We start from the raw sequence: 26,496 nt of genomic DNA, 5'->3' as shown, positions 1-26,496 counted from the left end.
TCACCAGTGGGATTAGAACATCTGCTTAATCAAAAAGGGACCTGTATAGTCTGCTGTCTATATACCTTAAACTGTATCTGAGGTCTGACTGTCCTTGTGTCATGTGTCTAAATGCATGGTGAAATTGAAGTTGTTTATTTGTCTGCACCAGCGTTGCCAAGACAAATTCCTCTTTGACACTTGGCAAATAAACAGTTACTGATGTTGAATTTGGCTCCCCACCTTGGTGGAGTCAGGAAAGTACCTCACATTACTGACATGGCTTAGGCTGCATGGCTTTTTTTATGTCAAATGGAGAATGCAGATTATATAGTCATGTTTTTAGATGAATCAGCAATACAGTATATGAGTGAGAGAAAACACCCAAGCATCGTTGCAGCCTTTTACATTCTAACCTGCTATTCCAACATACTGCAGATTTTAAATGACAAAAACAGGCATCTTCTTTGAACAAGCTTCATGTTGTGCAATTTTATTAAGTGCGATATGAAATGAGAACATTATAGTGTATCTTGCTCTGAGTACTGCTATAACTGGACAGGCGTAGCATCATTGGCAATTCTTTTCACACTAGAAGTCCTGTGCATACATTATGCATTTAAATGGTCTCTAATATAGTATACAGTTCTATCAAAGAAACATCAAAAATATCATTTGTATATTGTATGAATCTATATTCCCTCATAAGCAAAAACAAACCCACAACAAAAATAAGTTGGCAAATAAGTAATGTTTCATTATTATTTCAACTGATAAATTCTGCTTACAAAAGAAAATGTAGAAAAACCAAAAGGCTTTTGGCTTGACACTCTAGCGCAAAATTCACAAAGTCCTTTGTGATCTAGGGAACAGAAAATGTTAACAATGCGGGCACTTCAAAGGAATGACACCCTACCCCCCTGCCCCCACATCACACGCACACGCACGCACACACACACACTCACAGATGCAAGGAAGGCATGCACAAACCACTGCACTTGTGCATGTGAATGTGTGCACTCACACCCACACCCACACCCACACACACACACACAGCAATGTCTGTGTACAGTACATTTTCCAAATGGCATGCAGTTCAGATGAGATTTTGGTCCCTTTCTCCAAAAAAAAAGCATCAGCAGGGGATTCAAAAGGCCTCATTTTGTCATTATTATCCAGATCCTCACAGAATCAGGAAGCCAGTCCTGCTCTGTTTGTCTAATACGTTGGTGTTATGTAAATCTGGCTTCAGCACAATGTGATGTGGTTTGAATCCAATACAGCTGTACATCATTAGAGCTAAGAATATCCTAAAGAGACCGTTGGGGCTCGGGTCATATGAAAAACAAAGCCCCCCAATTCTCATACAATTTACAAGAAAGGCAAGAAAAGTGAATCATAACATTGCGGAGCATGGTTAAATGCAGTCAGAATGGTACATCCTCTGACATGATAGTTGAACCCTGGCCCGCCTCCACGGCCCATCCCAAGGTCTATAACTGAGAGTCAGATGAGGTGTCAGGCGGGCAAAGCAGCCCTCTGTTTCCAGCCTCAGTGGCGAGGGGAGACTGCGGCCAGAGGGGACGTGCCCGGGCCTTGGTACCTCTCCCGGGCGTGCTTCTCGCAGAACATCTCCTCCCCGACCCAAAAGTGACCTCTCATCTTCAGGTTAAGGCCGCAATCTGTGCAAGTGTAGCACTCCGGGTGGCGGAAGCGGTCGTCCATGATGCGCACGGCCTGTGTGCTGCGGAGACACGAGCAGAGTCAGACGCTAGACAAACACGTTGTGGTATCTACCAATGATTTCTCTCGTTTCCAATGCAAATCAACTTGCGAGCTGCAAAGTCGGCACAGAAAAGATGGTGAACATCACAGATAAAAAATGAGCAACAAAAAGAAAATCATAAGTTTACAACACACTACAAAAAAAAAAAATCTACATCTTAAAATGTCATCTAGCTTAATATTGAGGCCTAAAATCTTATTTTCTTTAAAACAAATAAAAGAATCTGCCAATGGGGTGATAGATTTTAACTTTTCGTTTCCAATGCAGTTTCATCCGTTTGGAGAATTTTCATTAAACCAGTGACAATATCTTGAAATAAGCTGAATCACTCCTCTAGTTCCTGGAAACAAGTGAAATTACCTCACCCAATTTGTTTGTCAATGGATATAAAAAAAATAAATAAAAAATTAAGACTCAAGATTGAACTAAATGACGGATATTATTTGCATTCAGTAATTATAACCGTCAGTTCAACCAATTGACCTATTCTTACTCTAGACACATTATAAGCACACACCCGCAAACACACACCCACATTATTAATATTATACTCTTCATGCGGAACATCATTTACCACAGGGCAAGTTCTCATTGTGATGACTCACACACCCACAGTGTGTTATCCCAGTGAACATGTGACAAGTTTAACAGACTCTTACACAATGCTGGTGCCACACTTCTCACAGGTGTGGTATTTGTTGACTCCTCCCACTGATGCGGTGGGTTTGGGGGGGTTGGGCGACAGCTTCCCTGGGAACCGCAAAGCTGCCTCTGGATAGTCAAGCAAACACAAACACACACACACACACACACACACACACAACAAAGGGAGTTAGAATCAACACAGCTAGAAGCGGCCTCATTCACAGCTGCTCATTAGAAGTCATGACAGGTTTGTACCTCTCTCTCTCACAACCTGTATCACATCAACACTTCATCGCCCTCTGTCAATGCTAATCTCAATCTCAATCTCTATCCTCCTCCTCCTCCTCTAGAGCTTGTTTGTGTTCCCCACCAGTCATCACTAGTTCATCACCCAGGGGACTCGCTTCATGAAACGGGTGTCCTCACATCGGTCGTTATCACGTCATGAAAAACTGTTATTACCAGTTGGATTTATTCCCTCTGCCATTTGTCAAAGCAAAGGAAGAGAAAAAAAGAGCACAACTGCATTCCACAGTGGGCTGTTCACAATAAGAGCTGCACACAGGAGTGCTTTTCTCTCCATCCAGCACAGGTGACGGCCATATGCAAGTCTTACCATCACCATTCAAGCACTCACTGTCTCTTGTTCTGCGTGACACACATTTGACAGGAATGGGTTCAAGATGGAGATGCTGCATGCGAAACAACCGCCTGAGCTGTTGTAAATTATGTTGAGTTTGACATAATAGCTGTAATCTGAGAAGAACCCCTGAAAGGCATAAAATATACCACCAGCCCATCAAAAATATATATGAAAATCTAAAAGATGCAGCACGATTGCTTTTTGCTTCTCCGTGCAAAGCTGTATATTTCATGTTGTATGATGTTATATGTGTCGCCATTAACACAGGCTCATTTAATTCTTTCAGTACACTCATTTTACATTAGAAAACGTTTGATCAAAATGATCTTTTTTGATTCAGTGAAGTACATGATTGTGTCTGTCACAGCGGATGAAACAGGCATTTTTTCCTTTTATTCATACTAGTGCAGTGCCCGTTCAAAATAGGCGTAGGCTATCGGTCTCTTGCTTTGAGCCCCGCTGCTGCACAGAGAGCTGTTCACTTGTTTATTCAAAGTTTATTAATATTGAACGTGTCGTGTGTCCAATCTGACACTGCACGTCCTTGGGTCCCCCGCAATACACCCGCCAAGTGTGAAGTGGACGAACGGTTCTCGAGATATGCGAAGGACACACATGACAGAGACAGAGATTCCTTGCTTTATAGTATGATGTGTTCATGAATCTGTTCTTCTGACCTTTCTCATCGGCCTCCAGAACCTCTTGCAGCATGCGGAAGGTGTTGGACTGCCGCGGAGGCGTGCGAGACTCCTTATTCTCCTGGATCATCTTGTACACCTCCGAGTCCCTGTCAAACCTCTGCATGGCAAAGTCAGAGCTCGAACTGCTGTAGGAAGAGCAAAAGAAAAACATCACAGGTAAGCAGATTCCCTAAATCCATACATACAGCTCTTGGTGATGTGTTCAATCTGACGTACATTGTGAAAGCCTTGTGAGTCTGCGAGGCTGGTTCGACAGAATCCAGAGGAAATGAAGGCAGGGGCAGCAGCCGGCTGTGACTTTGACCTCTGAGCATAAAGTCTAGATTGCACACCGCAGGCAAGAGGCCAAAGTCAGTGTCCAATCTCACTGCATACACTCAACACTAGGCTGGATCCCTCTCCTATCCACTTACAAGAGGCACTGTTCAAACTCTCAAAATGGCCTCTAGGCAAATGTAGAGGACATAATGAAAATAACTGTGTATAAAATATTGCAGCTAACACTGTAAGTTATCTATGTAGTGTGTGAAAACGTTTCTGATGTAACGTAGCAGTGCTTAAATCTTTCCAGATGTCCATCCCAGCGGCCATGATTGTGCAAATAAATTAGAAGATCCCACTGCCTGACTCAAAGCATCCGTTGATGGAAAATAACAGGCATGTGAGATTCCTACCATGTACGACTTGGTCTACTGCACGGCCAAACACCATCCCACCACCACATACACTGTAGCACATGGACGAGTTAACAAGACATCTTTTTGCTTGAAGGCAAACTACTTGTGAGTAAACCGAGTCTTGTGGTCACTTCCAACCAATCAGAGGACAGGAGGGGGGGCAAATAGTTTAGGGAGCATTGACACCTAAGGGTAGTTTATGCTGCTAGCTAATTAACAGATTAGCAAAAAGCACAGTGGCTCCTTTTACAAGCAAATTCTTAACCCCTGGCGTGGTGGAAAAGTGGTTATTTTTTACTGCTCCTTCCATACTTACTGTGTGGTTGCAATACCAATCCCTCCCTACTCTATCTCTGACTCTGGTTGAGAAACATATCCACTAAAAAATTAGACTGAGAGATATTGGTAAGCACAGAAAAAAGAGACACAAAGTGCGTCCTCATGTCAGTGCGTTTGCCTGGAGGGAGCTTGTGAGCGTCGGTTCAGTAGGAACTGGTTGGCCAGGTCCAGATCCTCAGCCAGACAGGCCCAGGTGTGGTTTGTTGCCATTCACCTGTAGCCAACTGAGCAGAACCTCTCAGCTCAGCTGTCAGCCAGAATCAGTCAACTCACTGTATCTGGGTTGGCCCATCTGTTGTCACATGCCAAGGTTAAGTAGACTTGCCCAAATATTTACTGTTCACACCTGTGGTGTGAAAATCTGCTCAAATAGAGAATGCCCTACCAATCAATTTAAACTCTCTGTTTTAGAGTGGCTTACCATGATTTTAACGTACATTTTAACACATATAAAGCTATCACTACTGCTAGTTAAAAGGTTGTATTGTATTGTACATGTGTGTTTGCATATACAGTAGAACTGCATGCAACATGTATCCAGTGTACATGGGAGTTTTATGAACTATGTATGTGTATTGGTGTGTATGTGTGTGTTTGTTTGTTTGTTTGTTTGTTTGTATGTGTGTGATTTCTGCCTGCCTTTCATCAGCTTTTGGAGCTTGCTTCCAACTAAATGAACATGGCTGAAACAGGAGATGGTTAACAGACAAGACACTGAATGTGTGGCTGAAGCCAATGCTCAGGCCCTTTCCTCTGCATCACTGAACATGGTTCAAATTGAAAACAGACCTCTACACACACCCTCCAAGTTCTCCACATGCTCAGCTCCACCCTCAGCAATCCATTTCCCTGTACACCTCTCTCACCATCCCTTCTGACATGCAATCTCAAAACAAATGGAAAGTCTAGGTCGAATGGGAGCAAAACAAATAACAGCAGAAGTGAGGGTCAGAAAGAAAGGCATTCATCTGAACGCCCACTGAACAACACCCAAGTACACAGATTTGCAACAAAAGCTCCTAAAATTTGACACAGTGGCAGAGAACCTTTGTCGTCTAGGAATCGTCAAACACTTAAAACACATTTATGGAATGTCTACATCAGAGACAAACTTGTCGCTGGTTTCCACAGCCACACTTGGCACAGAGGACCCATGATTATGATCTAGTAAAAGCACAAGTCTGCAAGCAAGACTCAGAATGCGTGTAGCCAAAACACAGATAGGATCACTATGTTAAAAGGCAAACCACATTTCTGAAAATCAACACAATGGAGGTGTCTGACCAGCTTCCTCACAGTCTAAACACAGAAATCTAAACCAACAAATCCTCAACTCATAGAAAGAGAAATCAAATACAACTCTGACAAGACTCACCTCAGAAACAGAGAGGGAACACAGAGAGTTAGCACAACTGTTCTGTCCGATAATAGTCCCTGCACGTCTAACACTGCTATAGCTGCTTAGTACATACAAAAAAGAAAAGAAAAGAAACATAAGCACACACATGCGTACACACACAGATGCAAAACACACACCTCTGTCTACACTAGAGGAGACAGAAGAAGAACAAGAGTCTGACTGAAAGGTGTGCCCCTCGGCTGCAGCTCATTGGCTGAGCCAGAAAAAGGGGTGGGTAACTCGGTGTCACTGAGCCTGTTATTGGCTGGGCCGGAGGGGGGAGAGGCTTGGTGTGCAGGCTGGGGTCTCCAGACTGGGGGCCAATTAGGGGGAGAAGTAAAGTCAGACTTTTTGGGGATATGGGGTGGCTGGATTTGATTCCAGCTGCTGACACGTCATACCAACAGCCTTGGTTGGCCGGGGGGGAGTTTGGGCCAAAGTCAACCCTCCCACACTGTGAACACACAGGCACCAGGCTCTCCAGCAGAGGGGATGGAGACAAAAGACTATCTGAGAAGCTACATGGAAGATTTTAGTTTCTGTTCAGGGATGTTTTGCACAGTAAATAATCCCATGAAGTCTTGTGAGGCAAACTGACAAAGAGAATATTGTTGAGTCCATTAATGTTGAGAAGGCAGCACCTCCACACTGGGAATTGTGTCAAATTACAGCTACATCATCTTACCAGAGGGGGGGCTAAGCAGGAAAATGCAAAGTACAATACAAATCACACCCATAACAGCTGTGAGACCAATAGTATTCAGTATGTTGAAAGTGTCCATTTTTGAGCTTTTCTAGGCTGTAGCAATGCACCCTGTGTATTCTGGGGAATTAATTTTCTCCATGTTTTGGTTGTTTTGTTTATAAACTTGTGTCAATTGTTTGAGGTAAATCCCTATGTTTTTATCCCTGGCAGCAGTGCTGGCAAGCATCTACACGCTCTGATGTGGAGGTAAGTGATGTAGGACTTAAGTCATTGTTGAACTATGGATGTCTGAACTGACTTTAAGCTTCTAGTGGCCAGCTGATATTGATTTGTTTGGCTTGAACCTGTGGTTGTATCCCCCGTTGGCCTGCAGATGGCACTGAATGACTACTTGGGCATTATACACTATCAGTAAGTTAGGGCTCCATAGTTCCTCTGTTAATGAAGATGTGCAAGATTTATAGGTATACTTCTATTTCTGAAGTGGAATCACTTTCATGATGTGTTAAGATGCTAATGTACAACTACAGTACAACTAATAGTGGATTGTATAATGGCTTTTGATAAACGTTTCAGTAAGAGTTTGCCGTTTTATTTGTATTTCATGACAAAAATAAAATGGGAGTTATCTTTATTCCATGCACATTATGTTTGCAGGGAATCATACATAGTGTTACGCAGATAGTGTTTTGGAATTTGCACATTTTGTGGATTGTAAGCACATTTGGTGGATTATCTGATGAGGTTAGCATGCAATACGCAAGGTTGTCTTTGTTTCCGTTTCTCCAACAGAAAGGTACAGTCACTGGTCAAAAAGTTTCATCTATTTAGATTTGCAAGACTCTATACTAATGCCAAGCATATTTCTACTCCAACCCATTTGTCGTTTCAACAAAAGGTGTCATTAAAAGATTAGAGGTGTTGTCTGTATCAGTGACAGTCATAGAAAACACCTGCCAAGATGCTCACAGCTGACAAGCATTTAAGTACTTCTGCAGAGCTGATGTATGAGATGCGAGTGGTGTTTACCTGCGTCGGGGGGACATAGGTAGATCCCGGTCTATGGGGCTGTGGGGCGAGTAGCGTCCTGGTGGGGTGGGAGTTCGACTGGACACAGAGTTATTTCTATTGTCTGAAGAGAAGAACTCCTGTGGGGGGAGAGGGAGAGAGAGAGAGAGAGAAAGAGGGAAAGAGAGACAGAGAGTTGAGGGAGGTCAGATCTGAAAGTACCTCTGACTGCTAAGTCAAACCACCTGCAGCAGCTGAATCCAGCCTTGCAGTTCAGAGTTGGGAAACCTGTTGAGACTGTACATGTGTGCGAGAGCTCAGACTGTGATGCAATATTACTGTAAGATGAGTCAAACTCAGAGCTATGTTCACCTCAGAGCCAAGGAATTTACCGGCAATATTTCTAGATCACCGCTCCACCGAGCAATGTGTTGGCATTGAACAAATGGAACTTCCTTATTTCAGGAAGCTCTAAATCTGGTGAGGTGGTGTACAGTAGGAGGCTGTATTTCTTGACAACCTGGAATAAAACAAAGCCTGACACACCATCATGTAAGATATAGTCAGTCAGGATCAGAACGGGAGCTTAAATAATCTCCAGATGGAGAAACACCACATACTGGTGTCTCCTGGGACGTCTCCAGTCTTCTCTCTACTTCATCATTTTCAGATTTGGGTGAAACTTTGAGTGAAATTCTACCACTCAATTTTTGAGCACCAGTGATAAAAGCATACACTTTGTCATAGTTTTTGTCAAAGAAGGTTTCTACCGGTTGAGCCACGCCCAGCATTCCTATCCTGTTGGTTCTCCCTCTTGATCAATCTCACATTTATTTAACAATCACAGCCAACCTGCATCAACATCATTATCTTTTGATTGCCATTTATATCCAAGCTGGAATTCAGCCCCTCAGCAAGATGACAGATTATTATTTGCATGGTAACAGATGTTTGGCACCGACTCCAGTGTTCGTTTGAAGGGGAAGGCAGAGCCCACATGTACTTCCATGGGCTCCAGATGCAGCGCAAGTCTCACAATTATGCAAGGTAGTTCTGAACAATTTGCCTTTCTTTATGAACTTTATTCACCTTGCCAGGACTAAGATGGTTTACTGACTTTCCTATCTGAATTACACTACCGTTTTGCCAAATGATGTTGTTCAACATTTGACACAAGAGGGCGCTACATACCTACTGTATGCAGAAGCTCATAAAACTGATGTCTAAGTGGTTGTGCCAATGCCATTTTTTTTATTGCAGCTGTACTTAGGATAAACCAAAGAGCAGAGCTAACAACATCAGGAGCAACGGTTGGATTATGAGAGAGAGAGGGCGAACGAGTGAGAGAATTATTTTCCTGTGTGGTGTTAGTGCGTGCTCATAGTGTAATTGACCCCAGGCAGGCACATGTGCACCCTGAACACTCAGCACACCTGGTCCAAGTCTGGGCAGCACATAACTCAACCCAGACATTTTTACTGTCAGGAATCCCAACAAACAAATTGCTTTAACCACAACACTCGGTCTTGCATCTAACCATGTCCACCTGCAATAGTGGCCAGTTACAGATCCCATACAACATGCTCAGCGCACTCCAACCTGCGATGCTGAAAGCAATAACAGAACTATGTGAAAAGAGGAACAAGCCTCCAAAAGCTGTTTCACAAGTTCCAGTCTGCTGGGGAAACAAAGCTATTATTTTATTTCAGGCCTGTGCACAGTCCAGGAAAAGACTGCGAATTAAAAAGCCCATAGACAACTCACGAGTATGGCCTTCACATCACAGCTCCCTGCCTTCCCCTCCCTTGACCGTCACCAGTTGGCATCAGCAGTGCAGAAGCGCCATCCAAGGGAGAAACGTCTCCACCCCCGCTCTCAGAACCAGTACACATCTGAGACTCGAGCTGGAGCTGATGCTGTGGAGCTTAACGCTAAGACAGTGGCACTGGTTGAGTCAATGATTGTGTCTCCAATGCCAGCAGCACCCGCTTCCAATTCAGCAACTCTTTGAACAATGTCTCTGTTCTCAATTGAGTCCAATTTTCCTTTTCTTTTTCCTTAGTGAGTGGGTAGATGAGTGGTGCGTGCCAGGAAGCCTTTACCAGAAACGATCACTGGGACGTCTCCCTGCGATTCCTCCCTGGATAAACACAATAACAGCAGGCTCATAAGATCACATATTCCATATCATCGGGGTAGGAATGGATGTATCCATGTGCTCTCCTGCTGTGAACCAATCTAAAGGGCATATACCTGATAGGCATACTTGCTTCAGGGATTCTTTCAGAAAGGCCTAGCGAAGCCACACAGTACGTGCACATGAATCCACAGTAATGCACCCCACGGCTACATGTTATATAAATGTCTGGCTACTGATTAAGTTATCGAGTCCTAATCTAGAATGTGAATCTCCGTGCTCTCCATCAACAGGAGAAACCTGCTGTCAGTAAGCTCCTGAGGCCCCGTCTCCAAACAGTGTAAGCGAAGCCAGTGATTTAGGGCTCTAATCGCAACTCTGATCTATGGGACTCAAGAGGAATGCAATGAAGTAAAGAAAAAACACAAAAGCAACAAACAGAAGAGAGAAAAAAAACAAGCGTTCCACAGCGACAGGGAGTATGCAGCTGTGATTGAGCTTGACCTTAGAAGGTCCAGAAAACTTTGTCTGCACCAACAGAGGAGTTCTCCCATCATCGCCATCCATTCTACACCCCCGGCTTCAGGCCTTTTATAGCAGTAACCATGGCATTGCTGGCAACTGCCTTAGGCTGGGTTCCCCAAAGCCATCTTTGTGCTAAAATCATCACTGTTCCATTGCAAGCCATTACACATGGTTGATCTCAGACCCAAGACGCTTGTGGGAAACTGCACCATGGCAGTGCCAACAAAGCCCCCATGTCTCATGCACCAAGAAACTTAGGGAGGGGCACGGCCGAGGAAAGCCTATTATTTTGCCTTGGAAAGGGAGCATGGTTCAGAGATGGGAGAGAGCATTGGGGAAAATCATCAGCCAATCCTATCTGGTTCCTGTGGCTGGCTGGAGGAGGAAGCCCTGATTAGAGCTGCTCTGAAGTCTGAACTGTAATCAGGAGCTCGCAGTTAACATGCCTGGGGTCATTAGGGCACGTCACTGGTATGCTGCACTGGCCTAGAGGTGTGTATACAATAACATGTCGGTAACACTCAGTGTTTTGTATTTAGAGGATGTGTGAGTGCGTGAGAATGTGAGTGAATACCAACACAAGCTCCAGCCTCATGTAGTAAAACTTTTTGTTAAAAGCACTTTATAAATAAATTGAACTTGACATGATAGATTTAAGTGAATGAATGAGTGAGTCACAGCGTGACTGGCTGATGTTCAGGAAGGGACTTGTTGTAGGAGGGAGAGGGAGGGAAAAATGGAGGAGGAGAGACAGCCAAACAGGCAAGAGAAGCGCTCTAAAACACAAACAAGCCTCTGTCTAGGATTGGCCGCTTGAAGACACAAACAAACAGGAAATGGTGAACTGAAGCGAGGGCAGCTGTTTCAGATCAAGGCCCATGGGAGACGTTGGGGACACTGCCAGTGGAGGAGCCTTCAGTCTGGCTCCAAGCGAGCCACTCTGCATCATCATCATTACCACCCTGCAGCTTCAATTACAGGGCATGGGCCAGCGGCACACAGGAGAGATGCTTAGAGGAGCTTTTATTTTGGGACGCTTGGTACTGCTATAAGAAAGTGCTATAACTGCTCATTCACTGTCTCCGCCACAGACATGACTGCTGCAGTACAATGAGGCGGGGGACAGCAGACATCCTGGGCTGGGTAATAATCAGAGCTGTGTACAGTGTTTCCTATGCAGCAGTGTACATTCGTGGAGGTCCTGTGCAAAGACCTGAGGCTGAGGCTAACCTGCTCGTTATCCACTGTCACTGATGGACCCTGCCTTGTAATTACGTCTGTTCGATGGTGCGTTGCTGTGTCCACATTCTGTTTAGAATAAAACACGATGTACGGCTGAGCACAGGGCATCACTTTATATCAAAATCCATGTAATTAACATTCTTCACCTTTTTATGGGTTCATATCCCAGCAGAGCTCTGAGGTCTGGAGTGCTGATATGATTGGTGATATGGCTCGGCCTATGGGCTCGGGGTTACAGGCTGACTAAAGCTCACTGGGAGTGTAAACTCCAGCTGCGACCCGAGACCATGGTGTTAGAACCCCATTAGCATGGCTGCCAGATGCTCTCCACCAGGTCAAAACAAATTGAGACCCCATACCAGCACTGCCAACACTCCCAGTGCTCCTATAGGGAGGCTGCTCCATGTCAGCAGTTCATTTCCACAACTCTATATATCCATTTTCAACTTCAAGTTCAACATTTAATATCTCTAAAATGTAGAGGATCCAGTCAGCTAAAGTATTATCATTTTGTCAGCTTAGGGCTCATGTTACATATCCCTTACATTTTCCAAATGTAGGATATCTCCTATTGCAGCAAACTCATAGTACACAGTCCATACTACATACATTGAGCCATCAGAAGCCAAGCTCAATCCTTTAATATACATCCCATATTGGTCTCGGCTTATACAATACAGTGTTCAATAACATGGAATAAAGTGACAGAGATCCTGGATGATGCTAGTGCTAATAACAGGCTGGCCCACCATCTCCCCCTCTGTCTCCATCACTCACCGTGGCCACACACCATCAGACTGCTCCTGATATAAAACATATGTACAAGATTAGAGGCCAAAAGAACGGTAGAGAGATGGAGACAACAGGATGGCTGTGAGCATAATTTATTGTGTGCGCTGTCGCCATTGTCAGCTGTGACAGGACTCCATTTTGTTTTTAACTTACTGCCTGTCAGGCTACAACAACATGCACAATTTCCAACCTCAACCCAATGTCAGTGCAAGTGAACTAATAATACATCAAAGAGTTCACAAGTGAATGTTACAAGACATGTTTATACTATCAGGTAGTAGTTTGTCTGTTGGTGCAACATAATTGATCGCAGGACTTATGAGTGTAAATGTGAATGTGCCCCTACCCTCCTCACAACACACTTTCCTACATGAACACACACATACACACACACACACACCACAGCCAATCCCATCAGCCCCTGTGACAAGGCAAAGCCGTCTCATGTGATCGTAGCGTAGGTGGTCTGAGGGGGGCACTCGCTCAGACTACCACCAAAAGGCGGAGATACAGTGGGGAACGAATACAAGGCTGAGCATTTATTTATACATGGAGGGCGCAACAAGCAACACATTTTTCATCCCTATTAAATTCCCCACAAGGCTCTGACTGGAACAGCATATCAAGCTCATTAGACATCTGGAGTTCATTATGGTTGGACTAAATTGCTGGACTTCACAATACGTTTAATTTATGATCGCCTGCATCCACCCTCTCATATACACAGCATAACAATGAAAGGGGGAAAGAAACAGCCAGGATTTAAACTGAGTGTGCTAATCATAGGCATCAGAATCAAAAAAAGAAAAATTGTCTTCATGTGCTGGGAGGTCTAAATGTGATGCCACTTGCTTAACAGCTCATCTGTCAAAATCCCTCCATAAAAGTGATACTGCTCAGTCTAAGCCTACCTAATGGTTAATGAGCCTGACAGGATCACAACGCCAGTAATTAGATGTGGACTATATTACACAAACTGACAGAAACCATCTGGTCTTTCTCACTCTCTGGTTCCACACAGAGGTACAGTAATTGTGCAGTATGATATAGGACTACGATATAGCAGAATTATTCTGGCGTGTTAACTGCAGATGCTATTTTACCAGCTTAACAATTATGATTTATGAGCAACAAATGGAGCCATAGTAACAATTATGCCAAACTCAAGGTGTTGTCCTCTGTAAAATTGGGGGAATTTATGCTGACGTGTCTGTTTTTGCTGGCATGAATACACTAAGAGGTTGTTATCCACATGGTTCCCTTGACAACAACTTATGGAATGTTGACATACCGCTCAACCACCTTCGTAAACAGCACTAACTAGTAAAAAGGCCCATCTCTCCCGGCCAACATTCCCCCCATAAAAACTAGCAGGGCGAGTGTCCCCATGAGTGCGCCCGGGGGCCTGGACGGCAAGGGGAATCAGAAGTGCCCCAGTTTGCTTTTCCACATCAGGGGAAAGAAAAACAGGCATGCTGATCAATCAGCGGGGATGAGGGAGGCACGCTGCCCGTCCAGGGGCCACAATGGACCCCGAGCTTAACGGCTTCGAGTCCACGTGAAAAGGCCTCGCTCTGTCCACTCACAGAGCTCACTGTGAGGAGAAGAGAAAACATCCCTGCACCGTAACCGCCGCCAGCGTCACCCCCCCACACGCTGGCTCGGCTCGCCTCCGTCAGACAGCGCACCGACCGCCTGCCAAACCAAACAGCAGCCCCGCTCATGTCAGACCTGAAATAGCACATCATTCCCAACCACCGTCTTCGAGAGAAAGATGTGCATGTGTCTGTGTATTTGGTGGTGAAGGAGAAGGAGAATTTACCTCTTCCATCGATTTGGAAGATAATGACTTCAAATACTTTAATTTCTTTCTAGCAGATTGTGCAAAATGAAATGTAAAATTTGAACTCTATTGGAAAAACATAAACTGATAGTTCTATTTCCGAATGCCAAGCCTCCATTTCTGCTCCAAGGCTACGACCGCAGCTTTGCACTCCGATCCACCACAACCTCCAAAATAGACCAGGACAAAGCCAGTAGCTGGCGTGCAGGCTGGCCTGCTGTGAGACCGACGGATGAATGGATAGACAGATGCACAGATGGATGGATAGATGGATGGATGGATAATTGGCCTGCCCTCTCTGGATAAAGAGCTCAGCGATACATGTCATCCAGCCAAGGTCACCCCACCCAGTTTGGTTGAGAGAGGAACACTCTGGTCTGCATGGGCCCCGCACTGACTGTCACCCTACAGCAGCTGGCCATCCTGCACTAGGAGGGTTATTTATACAGCAACCACCCTATCCCAGCACAGGATGAGGCAGCCCACCAAGGCAACCCTCAGGAACCTCAAAGTGCAGCAACTGGAAGCCCAGACTGGGAGCCCGGTCCTAATGGCCCGGTGACGGTCCGTGTCTCGTGAAAAGCGGCCTGGTTTTGGCCCTGCTCATCCCAACAGAGATCCCGTTGTGGTCACTTCCTGATGTTATAAACAGATGCTCTGCTTTGCTCTGAATCATGAAGGTGGCCTGCCTGCTCAGATACAACCTCACACCCGACTTCCAGGAATCTGGGATGTCCCTCCTCTTTTTGTCGTGGTGGTGAGCCAGCAAATATGAAAGCCAGTAAACACAGCCAGTCATGTCATGGCATGACAAAACGAGACTACAGAGAACAATGTCACGCTTAGTAAGAGTGCATCAAAACAACTTTAGTATAATAAACTTTCCACAATAGTCATTCATTCATTCACTTACCTGCTTATTCCTATTCTGGGTCACAGGGATTTCCACAATATCCACAGTATAGAGCCATACAGATTTTTGTGCACCAATGACTTTCTCAACACTGTATTGATCCCCAAAGGAAAAGTTCTCTGTACTTGCACCCCCCACAGGGAGATCAGAGGTCAGGCTCAGCTGAAGCTGAAGCAGCAGTTCTTGAGCTGGTAGAGATTCAGTGTCTTGCTCAAAGACACTTCAGCAGGGAGGATGCTTCATGCCACAGAGGCTTGAACCCACACCTTCTGGTTAAAGGTCACTCTCCCTACTCACTATGCCACCCTGTTGCCCTTTTGAAATCTTGATCAAGATCTATAGACTTCCTAAAGACATTCATTCACATGGCCGAATGTATACAGTATGGGCAATGTGAAGGTCAAGGCAGACCTTATTGTCCCAAAGGGAAATTTGTTTCACAACCAGGTTAAAAATGATAATACATCATAGGCTGTTTAAATACACCAACCACAGACAGAAACCAAGACAAACACACACAAACTACATAGGCATGAAGACAGAGTGCACTCAATGCAAGTATTTTTATTCAATAATAATGTGTCTTTGAAAGTCATACAATTCCTTATTTTGTTGAAAGCATGCTACTTGACTGATCACCAGCTTTACAAGTATGAAAATTTTTCCAGCCGGCCAATTCATATGCATATTTTTATCCATGTGTGCTGCAGTCCAGGCTCACTTTCCCCCGACAGCCAGTGTGGACTCGGTCTGGCACAAAGGGCATTGCTGTGCTAGATCAGCCTAAGGGCAGGGCAGAGGGGTGTGATGGCTTAAGTACAGTTTGGGAATGTCAGAGGGCTCCCTAGTGTCCACCCCCCCCCTCCACCCCACCATCTCCTCCAGCTCCCATCGCACAACGACAGGCCTTGTGACTCTGGGGAAAAAGCAACACCAGCCTTCCAGAGCCCCTGCCATCACAGCCACTATTGTACAGGGGCATTTTCTCAGGATATCCAACACCCTGGAAAATGGGGGATCCTGTTGCGCATCCCACTCTCTTCACTCAGGGAGCCAAAACAGGGGTGGAAAAGCCTTTTAGGAGCTTTTCAGAGAGGCTGATCACCTGATACAGCAGCACTCTGCACCTCTCAGCCAGGACAGAGGGCCTTGTCACGGAGGCCCCGGCCCCAGCGCTCACTGGGCTGCTGTGTTCCTGCCAGCCAGAGCAGCACAACGCTCAGTGTGTCCATGGCAGGCCTCTTCCCAGCCGTTTCCCCGTCGAGTGCTCTGAAAGGACCCCACTCACTAATCCCACGACCGTGGCGGGAGGCTCGTCGCCACTTTAAAATGAGGCAAGACATCCTTTGGAGGGAGAGCCCGGGCCAAAACCTGCTCTCATCTACTAGGCTGGATGGTGGTAAACACTGAGGCTGTCAGGCACAGAGAGCAGAGCAAGTGCTCCAAAACAGCTTCAAGCCCAGCAAAAGGGAAGACAAGGACAGGGTCTAATTCAACCCTTTGTATGACAATACAGCACTGATTCAACATTTCAAAACAGCATTCCTGTCAAAGCAAACCTATTACTTGGTATTAATTCAAAGCCACTAAATGAAGTAAAAAAAAAGGAAAAAGGCCAAACTCAAGTTGATATTGGAGCAGAGGGAGATGGAAGGAATGCAATGTCTCCCAGAGGGGTGAAAAAGAGGATATGGATTCCAACACAAGATGAAAAACAAGGGAAAAGAGAGAAGTGAATTTAAAAGTGGCGAAGAAAAGGGAAAACAGACCCCCCCTGTGTGGTGACCAAAGATTCAAGGCCCTTTGGCCCACCTGCCTCCATAAATACCACAAACATGCAAGGCCGCCCCAGACAGCCATGACAGAGGGGCATGTTAGGGGGCTCATTCCATAAAGCTCCCAGCCACTAGACAGCTGCTAATAGTCTCCACTCCGCTGTCTGCCTGGGGCGTCTGCCGTCCAACCGAACATCACATAACCCGTCCGTGTCATTTGGATCTGTCTACACAGTGAGCCAATCAGACAGCTGATTCATGTTTCACATACACAGTCATCCCCCGCACCCTCCCGGCCTTAAAACAACGTCAACATGCCAAGTGGCTTTAAATCACATCAAATAGTTATTAGCCTTTAACTCACATAGAAAGAGAGAATCTATTGCCATCTTTAAAAGAATGTACTTTGCTGGGACCAGATTTATTTGGCAGGCAAGATTGATTAGAACATTTTTATTGGGCTCCTTAACTAAGGAAATAAACAGATTGTCCAAAACTGTTCAGGGAAAGGAAAGTAATGATCATGTCCTCAAAAGACCCCCTTGGACTGCAATTAAGTCATAACTAGGCTGGACCACCTTTTTCTCCATATGTGAAAGGGATCCAAACTACGCTGACGCAAGCTATCGTTCTCAGGGATTGAACAGTATAGTGTGTGATACTGCATCTGAATCCCATTTAGCATGTAAACAACACAAAGAATCCCAAACCCAAAGAGAAATTTCAAAATGGCCCTTCTCAGCCAGCGGCCGCTTAGATGGAGAGCTTGAATGTTTTGAAGTTCCAACCTCTGGATAAAAGGGGCATATTTATCTAACTTTATGTAATGTCCGCACAAGTTGTAAAAATGACTGGAATTCCTTGAGCCATTAAAAGGTCCTGTATGTTTTTTCCTGCCCCATCATCTCCCATGTTCAGTCTTCAGTGGGACCGAAGTTTGAGACTGAGCATTTAGGCATAGCTGAAATAGCTCATGATGAACTTTCCCACAACATTTTCTCTCTTTAACTCACTGAAGTCTTTCCAGACGCCTAGACCCCTCTCTCGGTCTTGTTGCTGGAACAGTAAATAAGCGTAGCAAACTCGAGCAGCAATCTGACGATAACCCCAAGTCCATATTTTACCACTTAGAGAGACTAATGAGTCACTCTCCATGCAGACAAGTAAAGGTTAAGGCCATTGTTTTGACGAAAAGTAAATCGTTTTCTTCCTTGCAGTAGGCTCTGAATTAAACACTGCCAGATTGTTGTTCAGCTTAATGTCAGATATTTTAAATGATTGACCTTTCAGTTTGTACACTCCCTGCTATACAAATGTCAAACTTGTCAGCATCCTGCCTTTCCTGTAAAGCCCCGATATGTTGTAGTCCAGACCTTTTGTAGGGAAAAGATTTCAAGAGGAAAGAATTCAAATATGTTATTCTTATAAACTCTAATCTGTACTGTTAAAGTGAAGTACAGCCTAAAACTGCAGCTCCATAAATTAATGGGAGATTGACTTTGTGGGCACATATGACATTTGTCGGAACTGTTACATCCACTTCTACAGTATATTATACTACAGCTATCGGTCCTAAACCAGTAAAGGTACCATGATACTCAGGGAATCATCCTGAATATGCTCACAGTCACCAGTTTTTCCACAATTTATTCTTTATGGACCATTGGTGTGACAGCACATATTTAGGAGCAGGGCAAACTCTTCTCTCGTTTCTGGTTGTGGGCAACATTAATCTCATGCTCACTCAAACCCAACAGTTCTCATGTAAAAGAAAAGACAATCCAGTGGTGTTTCTCTCAAGGAGTGGCCAATTATGTCTTTGTGACATCTCACAAAGTCATTGGGAACTAGAAAACTGATGCTTCAATGGCAGAAATCACAAAAGCAGCAAAACAGAGGCCTTAGCTGGCAACACGCAGGTCTCCCCATGAAAACAATAGAAACCAACCTGTGACAGTGGTCTTGACAGCCTGTGACTCCTCTCCTCTGGAGACCATGAGCGCAGCTGGACACTAAAGTAGAGGACACAACAGGGAATTAATGACACATACGTATGATTGAAAGTATGAAAAAAACTTTAATTCATACATTTTCACTTAACATATTCTAGTGTTGAAATTGTTGTTTGTGTTGTGTTTACCAGTTTATCAATTCATTCAGAAGAACTATCATAGTTTGAATGGAAATACAATAACAGTTCCTAAAAATAATGTTGTATCAAAATGTATAAGATAGCAAAGACACAGTACAATTTTACATTTGCTGATATAAGCATGCTGAAAGAACTGTATTATTAATAACTAATGCTTAAGAATTATGTACTACAACAAGACTCAAATGAACTAAGTGCAGGGCAGGGAGGCGGGTCAGACCAGATTTGGGTTTGAACTGTGGCCTAGAAAGTGGGCCAGGAGAGTCAACAAATCGGCACGCAGAGAGAAGAGTGGTGAATGTTCCACATTCTGCCTTTTGTTAATGTGAATGAAAACGGTGGAATGTGATATCCTGTGCATATCCTTTGTTACTATAGCACAATCCCATGGCTCCACTTTCTGTCTGTTACGCTCGTACCTATTGACTCTGGGCCTGTTTTGGAGTAAAGGGAGCACTTGTTGCAACCCTTTGTCAAGAAACAAGCCTATCTAAACAGTGAGATTTCTAAAAAAAGACTCAACTGTCTACCTAAAATGTCTAGCACTTCTTTTGGAATACAAATAGCTGCTATGTCTTACCCTATGTTCAGGCAGAGGGAAAATCTGTTTTTGTTTTTTTGTTTGTTTTTAAATCTGATCTTGGCTGACTATCCACACTGTAATTTACAAGTGACTAGATTGGTTTTGTGTGTTCCGACAGTATAATCATTTGCCGTCATTACGACATTGGTTGTCATGGTAACGACGCAGGCGTGGGCACGCTGGCTAAGGGCGTGTTTTCAACTTTGGGTGCATCAGCTAGTAACATGAAAGTCTCACCGCTGCTTATTCTGACTGGTTTAATGATGCTGTTTTCTAGTTGTGGTAGAATGCATTTGTCGGACGAGATGTCAACAGAGGAGCAGGGTGACATCTGCCATGTTGAGGCGGCATCAAACCTCTTCATTTGTCCTCCTTCCGCTCTCCTCTTGTTACGTGTGACATCAAATATGTGTCGTGTGGGGATTAACGTAAAAAAAAACAAGACAAAAACACTTGAAATCTAATCTGAGTGCTCAGATTGAGTTGCATTTTCAGAGATGTGATTTAAATCGCATTTCAAACCGCCTACGAATGTGGTTTAAATCTGATCTGAAAAGATCGGATTCCATGTTTTTTGGGGGGTTTTTTGTTAAGTAAATATCAGATATGTGTCAGACTCGTATCGGATATGTGAAAAAAAAAACAATGAGATTTGATCTGCCTGTCTGAACACAGCGATGCCATGTCCTGAAGTCAAACATGCAGTGAGGTGAGCTACTTCTTGTTGTTGGTTGGTGTCAGCCTCTCCCTCTTGCCGTCGGGGCTGGCGGGGGGCTCAGGGGAGTAGGGTCCAGGAGACAGCGACGCAGGGCTGGAGATGGTGTACTCTCTGTAGTTCTGGTTCTCGTCTCGACTCACCAGCACCGCTTCCTACAAAACATGGTATCAGAGCAATGTCAGTGCTTTGCTTTTTACGAACATAACAATGACTTGATACAGAAGTCTTAATTATTGCAGTGTAGCGCGGTAGTGACAAGCGCAGAGGAAACCCTCGTGAATCTCGGAGACAAGGGCATGTTTAAGCGGGGTATCCTGGCACAACATCAAACAGGTCTACAGATTATTTATTCAATATCACCATGTAGGTCGATGACAGACTGAGACATATACCTTAGCCTTGGGACTGCAGCAGTCCCGCATTGCAATAAAACACAGGAACAACTACCGGTACAGGAACAACTACTGATTTACTACAGTCTCTTGTATCTCCCATCTGCCACTGTCCCAGGGCCTTAGAGTTATACATCATCAGTACAAATCACACAGGAATGTCTCATTCCAGCTCATCTTGACTTACTGTAAATCCTTGATAAGCAGAGATGTCATATAACATTAGAAGAAATGAAGAGAAACGTACCCTGTGTTGTAAAAACAATTCATTATTCTATTAGGACAGGAACTTGTAAATAATGTCATGAATAAAAGAGATGGAGGGTGCGGTTCTGAGCATAGTGTTTATGGAAGAATGTCTTAATTAGCCAAATGGCTGCCAGTAAACCAAGTGAAGACAGACTAAAGCCCCTGCAGAGAAGCAGTACTGACCTGGAAGCGTCCAGCCAGCTGTTCGGGGGTGCTGATGCCATTGGTCTGTCCAGGACTGGGTGGTTCAGGTCTGGAAACACAGAAACACAACAGAGATCAACTCACCATCAACACTGATAATATTTGGCTACAATTAAAGCCACACTTTAAATCACTTCTATTTCTCGTCTGTACAGTACATCTGTCTGAATCCTCAGCTCACTCTGCTGAATTTCAAAAACATAGACCAGAAGTCAGCTCAGGTTGCCAACGATGAATAAATCAGCAGGGTATTTAAGGCCGTTTCATTTAAGGCCAAAGTGATATTCTGAACAAGCTGATTTACTGGAAGTATGCAATATAATGTTCAACAACTTTTTAAAGAAAATGCTGATTGACGCAAAAATAATCAATCTTGACAGAGTCGTAATTCTAAGTGAGTTACATTTCAAGTGCAAACTGGCGAAAGTAAAAAGGAATCAACTTCTGGCATCCCCTTTGCTAATGCACTGTCAAGTACAACCACCGGTATGTTGCTGTGAATCTTAAGAGACTTCTGCAGAAGACAGGTACAGCCGGCTCTGAGCATTAAAAGCTCTTTTTGAAACTTTTCTCCCCATGGATCTTGAGCTTTCCAGGCAGTTTCTTTTGCTATGCTTTCTTAAACAAAAACACATATTCTGTAAGCAATTCCATCATTGAATTTGGAGGGGAAAATGTGGGCAGTCCAAGCGCCAGTATAAACAGATAGTGCCCCCCTGGCTGCAGGGCCAGAAGCTGCCTGGCTCTCGGTTAAGCCTGGGGTAATGAGGCACACAGGAAGGCCCTGGATGCCTGCGGTAAATCGCCCAGAAACACACCTCCAGTGGCCTGGGCTGCACATACTGTATGCAGGAGAGAGATGGCAAGAACAGGAAAGCTGAGACAACAGCAGCCATAAGACATTTCTTCCTGTAGGGGAAACATAAACGTGGTAGGCCTGAAAAACTCATTGCTTTGAATTAGGAACTGGACAGTTGAAAAATGCTCATCCTGTGTTTTGGAATAGTTCCACTTACTGCCCTGTGCAGCAGCACAACCGGAGAAAGTTACGGTCTTCAGACAATGAGAGGTATTCTAGGTTAATGGGCGTCTCTCTGTTGCGTCTAACCTCTGACCTCGGGCTACAGGTCTCCTGTACAACAGTAGATGGATTAATTAGCTTGGGGTGAAAGGACTAACTCACTTTAAACCACGCAGACGTGAAAATTACAGCCTTACTTTCTGTAGAGCAAGAGAGCAGGGACATAAATCTGGGTCTGAGAACTGTAACTGTAAAAGCTCATATAGCTGTCATATAGCTGGGAAGGTACATGGAGCTAACCTGCCTGAGGGAGATTCTTCAAAATGAGTGCATTTTTTAGTCTCTTCTTTGCTCAGAATTAAACCATTAAAGCTGAAATTTGTGATTTCCCGGCTTTGTCTCCCCCTCTGGCAGCAAAAAGTATTTGAAATGATGTTCGGACAACAACCAAACAACCACGGAAGTATTAAATTATCAAAGAAGTTTTAGAAGCCAGTGTCATTCATGTGGCGTCAACTCACCAGTAAACAGCTGCCACCCTATTAAAAATGACTTCCCCAGCCCTGGTAATTTGACTTTCAATGACTTTTGTAATTTTTGTAATGAAATTAGGCAATAACATGGCTTATAATGGTGTAAATATTGCGACTTAACATTAAGGACAGCCTACAGCGCGTGCTGCTAGCATATCAGTCAGGTTGGCCAAAAATTACTTACTGTAAGCTCTTTGGGTCGGCTAGTATGCTAACTAGCTAGCGGCACTTGGCAGCGCAGGTAACCTGTGTTGGCTAACATTAGTTGGATAGTTAGCAGACTTTCGCCCTACCTGGTCAAAAATTTCAATAGCGGTCTGTGGAGAGTGTCTCTAACCATGGTAACACTGCAAATTGGTGTTCTGTAACTTGAGTCCATGGTCCAGATGGATAAAATAACCTTTACTGGAAAAAATTCCCAGATTCCAGCTTTAAAACAATAAATATTGACCACAGTTCAACCCTCAAGCATGATGCCATGATTCAAAACAACCAAAAAAACCCCAAACAAACAAACACAGTGAACACATGCTAACACTACACTACAAAATTACTGTATCAAAGAGGAAACTCTAGTGTACAAATATAGCACTGTGGCATAGCCGTGGCCAGGAGCTGTTCTGATGGTTGACTCCATTACAGAGAGCAACAGGATCAGAGAGGGAGCAATGGTTAGGTCAACATGACATCATGCACGAGGGGTCAACGAACAATGAAGCCCTAACAAGTAGCCTAGCTGGGAACAAAGGGCGACTAGAAAGCTTTAAACGTCAATGACATGACAGTGATGGTGCGGTTCCTTTGTGCTATAAAAACCCCACTTAGCAAAGACTGGGGTGAATGTGTTGTTGGATGCATCAACACTAAAGCGCTGCTTGTGTACAACGGCGGACACGCCTTAAACCAACACTCTTCTATTCTAAGGATGGGCTGATGCCAGCCTCTTCCAATGGGCAACACCAGCTGTGTGAACAGGGCCAATACCCACATCACTGCTGGTTTGATGAGGATAAACTGCAAGCCAGATGTTTTAATATGCAGGGCACTGGGATAAAAGGGAGAGCTCTCAGCTAAGCAAAAAGACAAGCTAAACCTTGTAGAATGCTACCACTCTATTATTGAGCTCTTAGGAGCGTATATGAATATAGTTAATAGATGATATGCTTGATCAGAGACCTTAAAAGAGGAGCCTGTCATTTACATAAGGCTCCCGTCACTGGAAACCACTGACAGTAAGAGAGTGGGATTCAGGATGTGGCAGAGCTACACAGTGCCATTGTCCCGGGCAGGCAGGGAGTCACGGTGTTGTTTCTGGCTTGGTGGGAGACATGAGGTCAGCAGGGAAAAATCCACTCACATGGACGTAGGACATCCAAGGAGGAAGTATGTGAGAGTGAGTGTGTGTGTGCAATGCGTGAGAGAGAGAGGGGGCGAGACAGAGAGCGCTCGAGAGAGAGAGAAAGAGAAGAGAGAGAGAGAGAGAGAGAGAGAGAGAGAGAGAGAGAGAGAGAGAGAGAGAGAGGAGAGAGAGAGAGAGAGAGAGAGAGAGAGAGAGGAGAGAGAGAGAGAGAGAGAGAGGAGAGAGAGAGAGAGAGAGAGAGAGAGAGAGAGAGAGAGAGAGGAGCAACAGTGACAAGAAATAAGAATTTAAAGAGGACCTTTAATCAAAATGCCAGCCAAGAACAGTCCTATTTCAAAAGGAAAACCTTTATGGTAGCCAACTCCCTGTCACCCAAACAAGGTCTTGGCAAATCTCAAAACAGCATTTATTAAGAAAGACCAGGGGAGAGAACAGTGCAGCTTGGCAGCATGGCCGTGATACATGCTGGCATTTCCCCTGATTACAATCGCTTGTTTGTTTGTACGGTGCTTGGATGATAAAGTTAAAAAACAGTGTAAAGAGTAGAAAGATGGAAGCTGGGGTGACTGCGGACCTGGCACACAAACACACAAAAAAAAAAAATCAGGCACATGTAAGCTACTTGTATGGTGTTGATGTGGTTGCCACCATGGTGCAATAAATTGTATGACATAGACGCATTATATGTTTATAAAACCAACATATGCATGTGTACAACATAAATTATGGAGCATGGCGGCAGGCATGGATTGATATGTAAACATCTGCAGTAGGTTCCCTCTTAACCAGAGCTGCATGCCCTGCGTACCTCTCCACCACCAGCTGCAGCTGGGTCTTGGAGTTCTTGATCTTGTTCTGGGCCTCCACATTCAGCATGTCGGCCGTGTTCTCGCCGTTGATCTCCAAGATAATGTCGCCAGGTTGCAGGGCCGCCTTCTCCGCCTTGCTGCCCCCGTTGACCTGTCGAACAGAGGAATGAGCTCCAGTTAGGTTCCACTGGCCCCAGGACCTGGTCTGAATGCAACGCTTTAGGGAAGCTATCCATCTGGCGGGCAGAGACAGCTGCGTGGCGCATTTGTCAATGGCTGACGTGCAGTGCTAATGAAAGAGTCCATGAAAAAAGGCTATGATGTGATTAGGCTAGTGTGTGATTAAGCAACTAGAATGTCTAGTTGCTTCCCCTAATTTCCCATATTCAGGTAATCCAGGTCTAATTCTCTCTCTCTCTGTCTGTCTCCAGCTAATCCTCATATTGCATAATGCCGGTAGTAAATACCAACAGACGCCATGGCCCTTCACACACATGGAACCAGGCAGGACCAGTCAACAGTGAAGGGATTCATGACACCCTTGGGGAGAAGTCATTAGCGAGACACAACTGGATGGTTTGACTGGGCCTGACCTTTGCCACCAACCTCGCCACATGTCAAAGCCAATGCAATACTGCCTACATCAGAGGGAATTCCACACTAATGGACTGAAACACAACATCCCAGCCACCGCTCTCAGCTTGGCTCCTGTGTCCCAGGCATATATACACACACACACACACACAGAGCCATACTAAACAAAAGCCCAAACGAGGAGGTTGACTCTGCAAGTCCTTAAACTTGAGAGAAGTATGACATTTGCCGCCAACGAGGCTTGCCCCACAATTAAAAACAGAGAGAGGCAATAAAACAAAGAATGCAGAACAAAATAAACAAAGAGCCGATAGATGGGGACGAAAGGGTCTCTAGAGGGGAAAATGGCTGAATGCGGAGAGAATGCCAGTCAACGGGGTGTTTGTTAGTTTAGCCAAGCAAGAGGGCAGAAGTGCCATGTCTGTGGGCCCACTCAAGAGGCAATTAAGTGTTGCTGTGGTGACCCACAATAGTGCGTGCCTTTTCTGATCAGGACACGCCTGGTTTCACATAAACTAAGAGCTGTGTTGTTTTTTTTTCCAGGGTCTGTGCCCCGGCAGAAACAGGGGCGAGCTATCTTTGAGGCCAAGAGGAATAAAAAGTGGGCATCCATGTCGTTTCTGTGCCCAGCGCCAACCACTTCAGATGGTCCAAGCCAATGGGCTGCCTAACGATAGGATGCCATGGTGGTGGGTTGGAGGGGGTGGGGTGGGGGCGAGCATGCTGCTTCTCCAGCTGGATTTTGCAAACCACTCTCAATGATGAAGTTTC

The 26,496-nt window shown here is 44.7% G+C and overlaps 1 protein-coding gene across 1 annotated transcript; it reads right to left on the bottom strand.

The window, feature by feature from the left end:
- Positions 1-442: 442 nt before the first annotated feature.
- On the bottom strand, positions 443-25,367 carry pdlim2 (PDZ and LIM domain 2 (mystique); the record flags this gene model as incomplete). The annotated part of the gene is made up of 8 exons (XM_071531300.1): positions 443-1,723; positions 2,425-2,536; positions 3,731-3,879; positions 7,905-8,023; positions 19,059-19,122; positions 20,564-20,715; positions 21,388-21,457; positions 25,131-25,367. Coding segments are annotated over 8 exons (1,096 nt in total), but the record flags the coding sequence as incomplete, so codon positions are not given.
- Positions 25,368-26,496: the final 1,129 nt, after the last annotated feature.

This window comes from Centroberyx affinis, unplaced genomic scaffold, assembly GCF_046629955.1.
Source record: "Centroberyx affinis isolate AG114_WGS23_722 - 3 ecotype Tasmania unplaced genomic scaffold, CSIRO-AGI_Caff_v1 ptg002062l_1, whole genome shotgun sequence".
In the NCBI taxonomy this organism is placed as follows: domain Eukaryota; kingdom Metazoa; phylum Chordata; class Actinopteri; order Beryciformes; family Berycidae; genus Centroberyx; species Centroberyx affinis.
The sequence above is the reverse complement of the archived record's forward strand: the minus strand, read 5'-3'. Positions and strand labels throughout refer to the sequence as shown.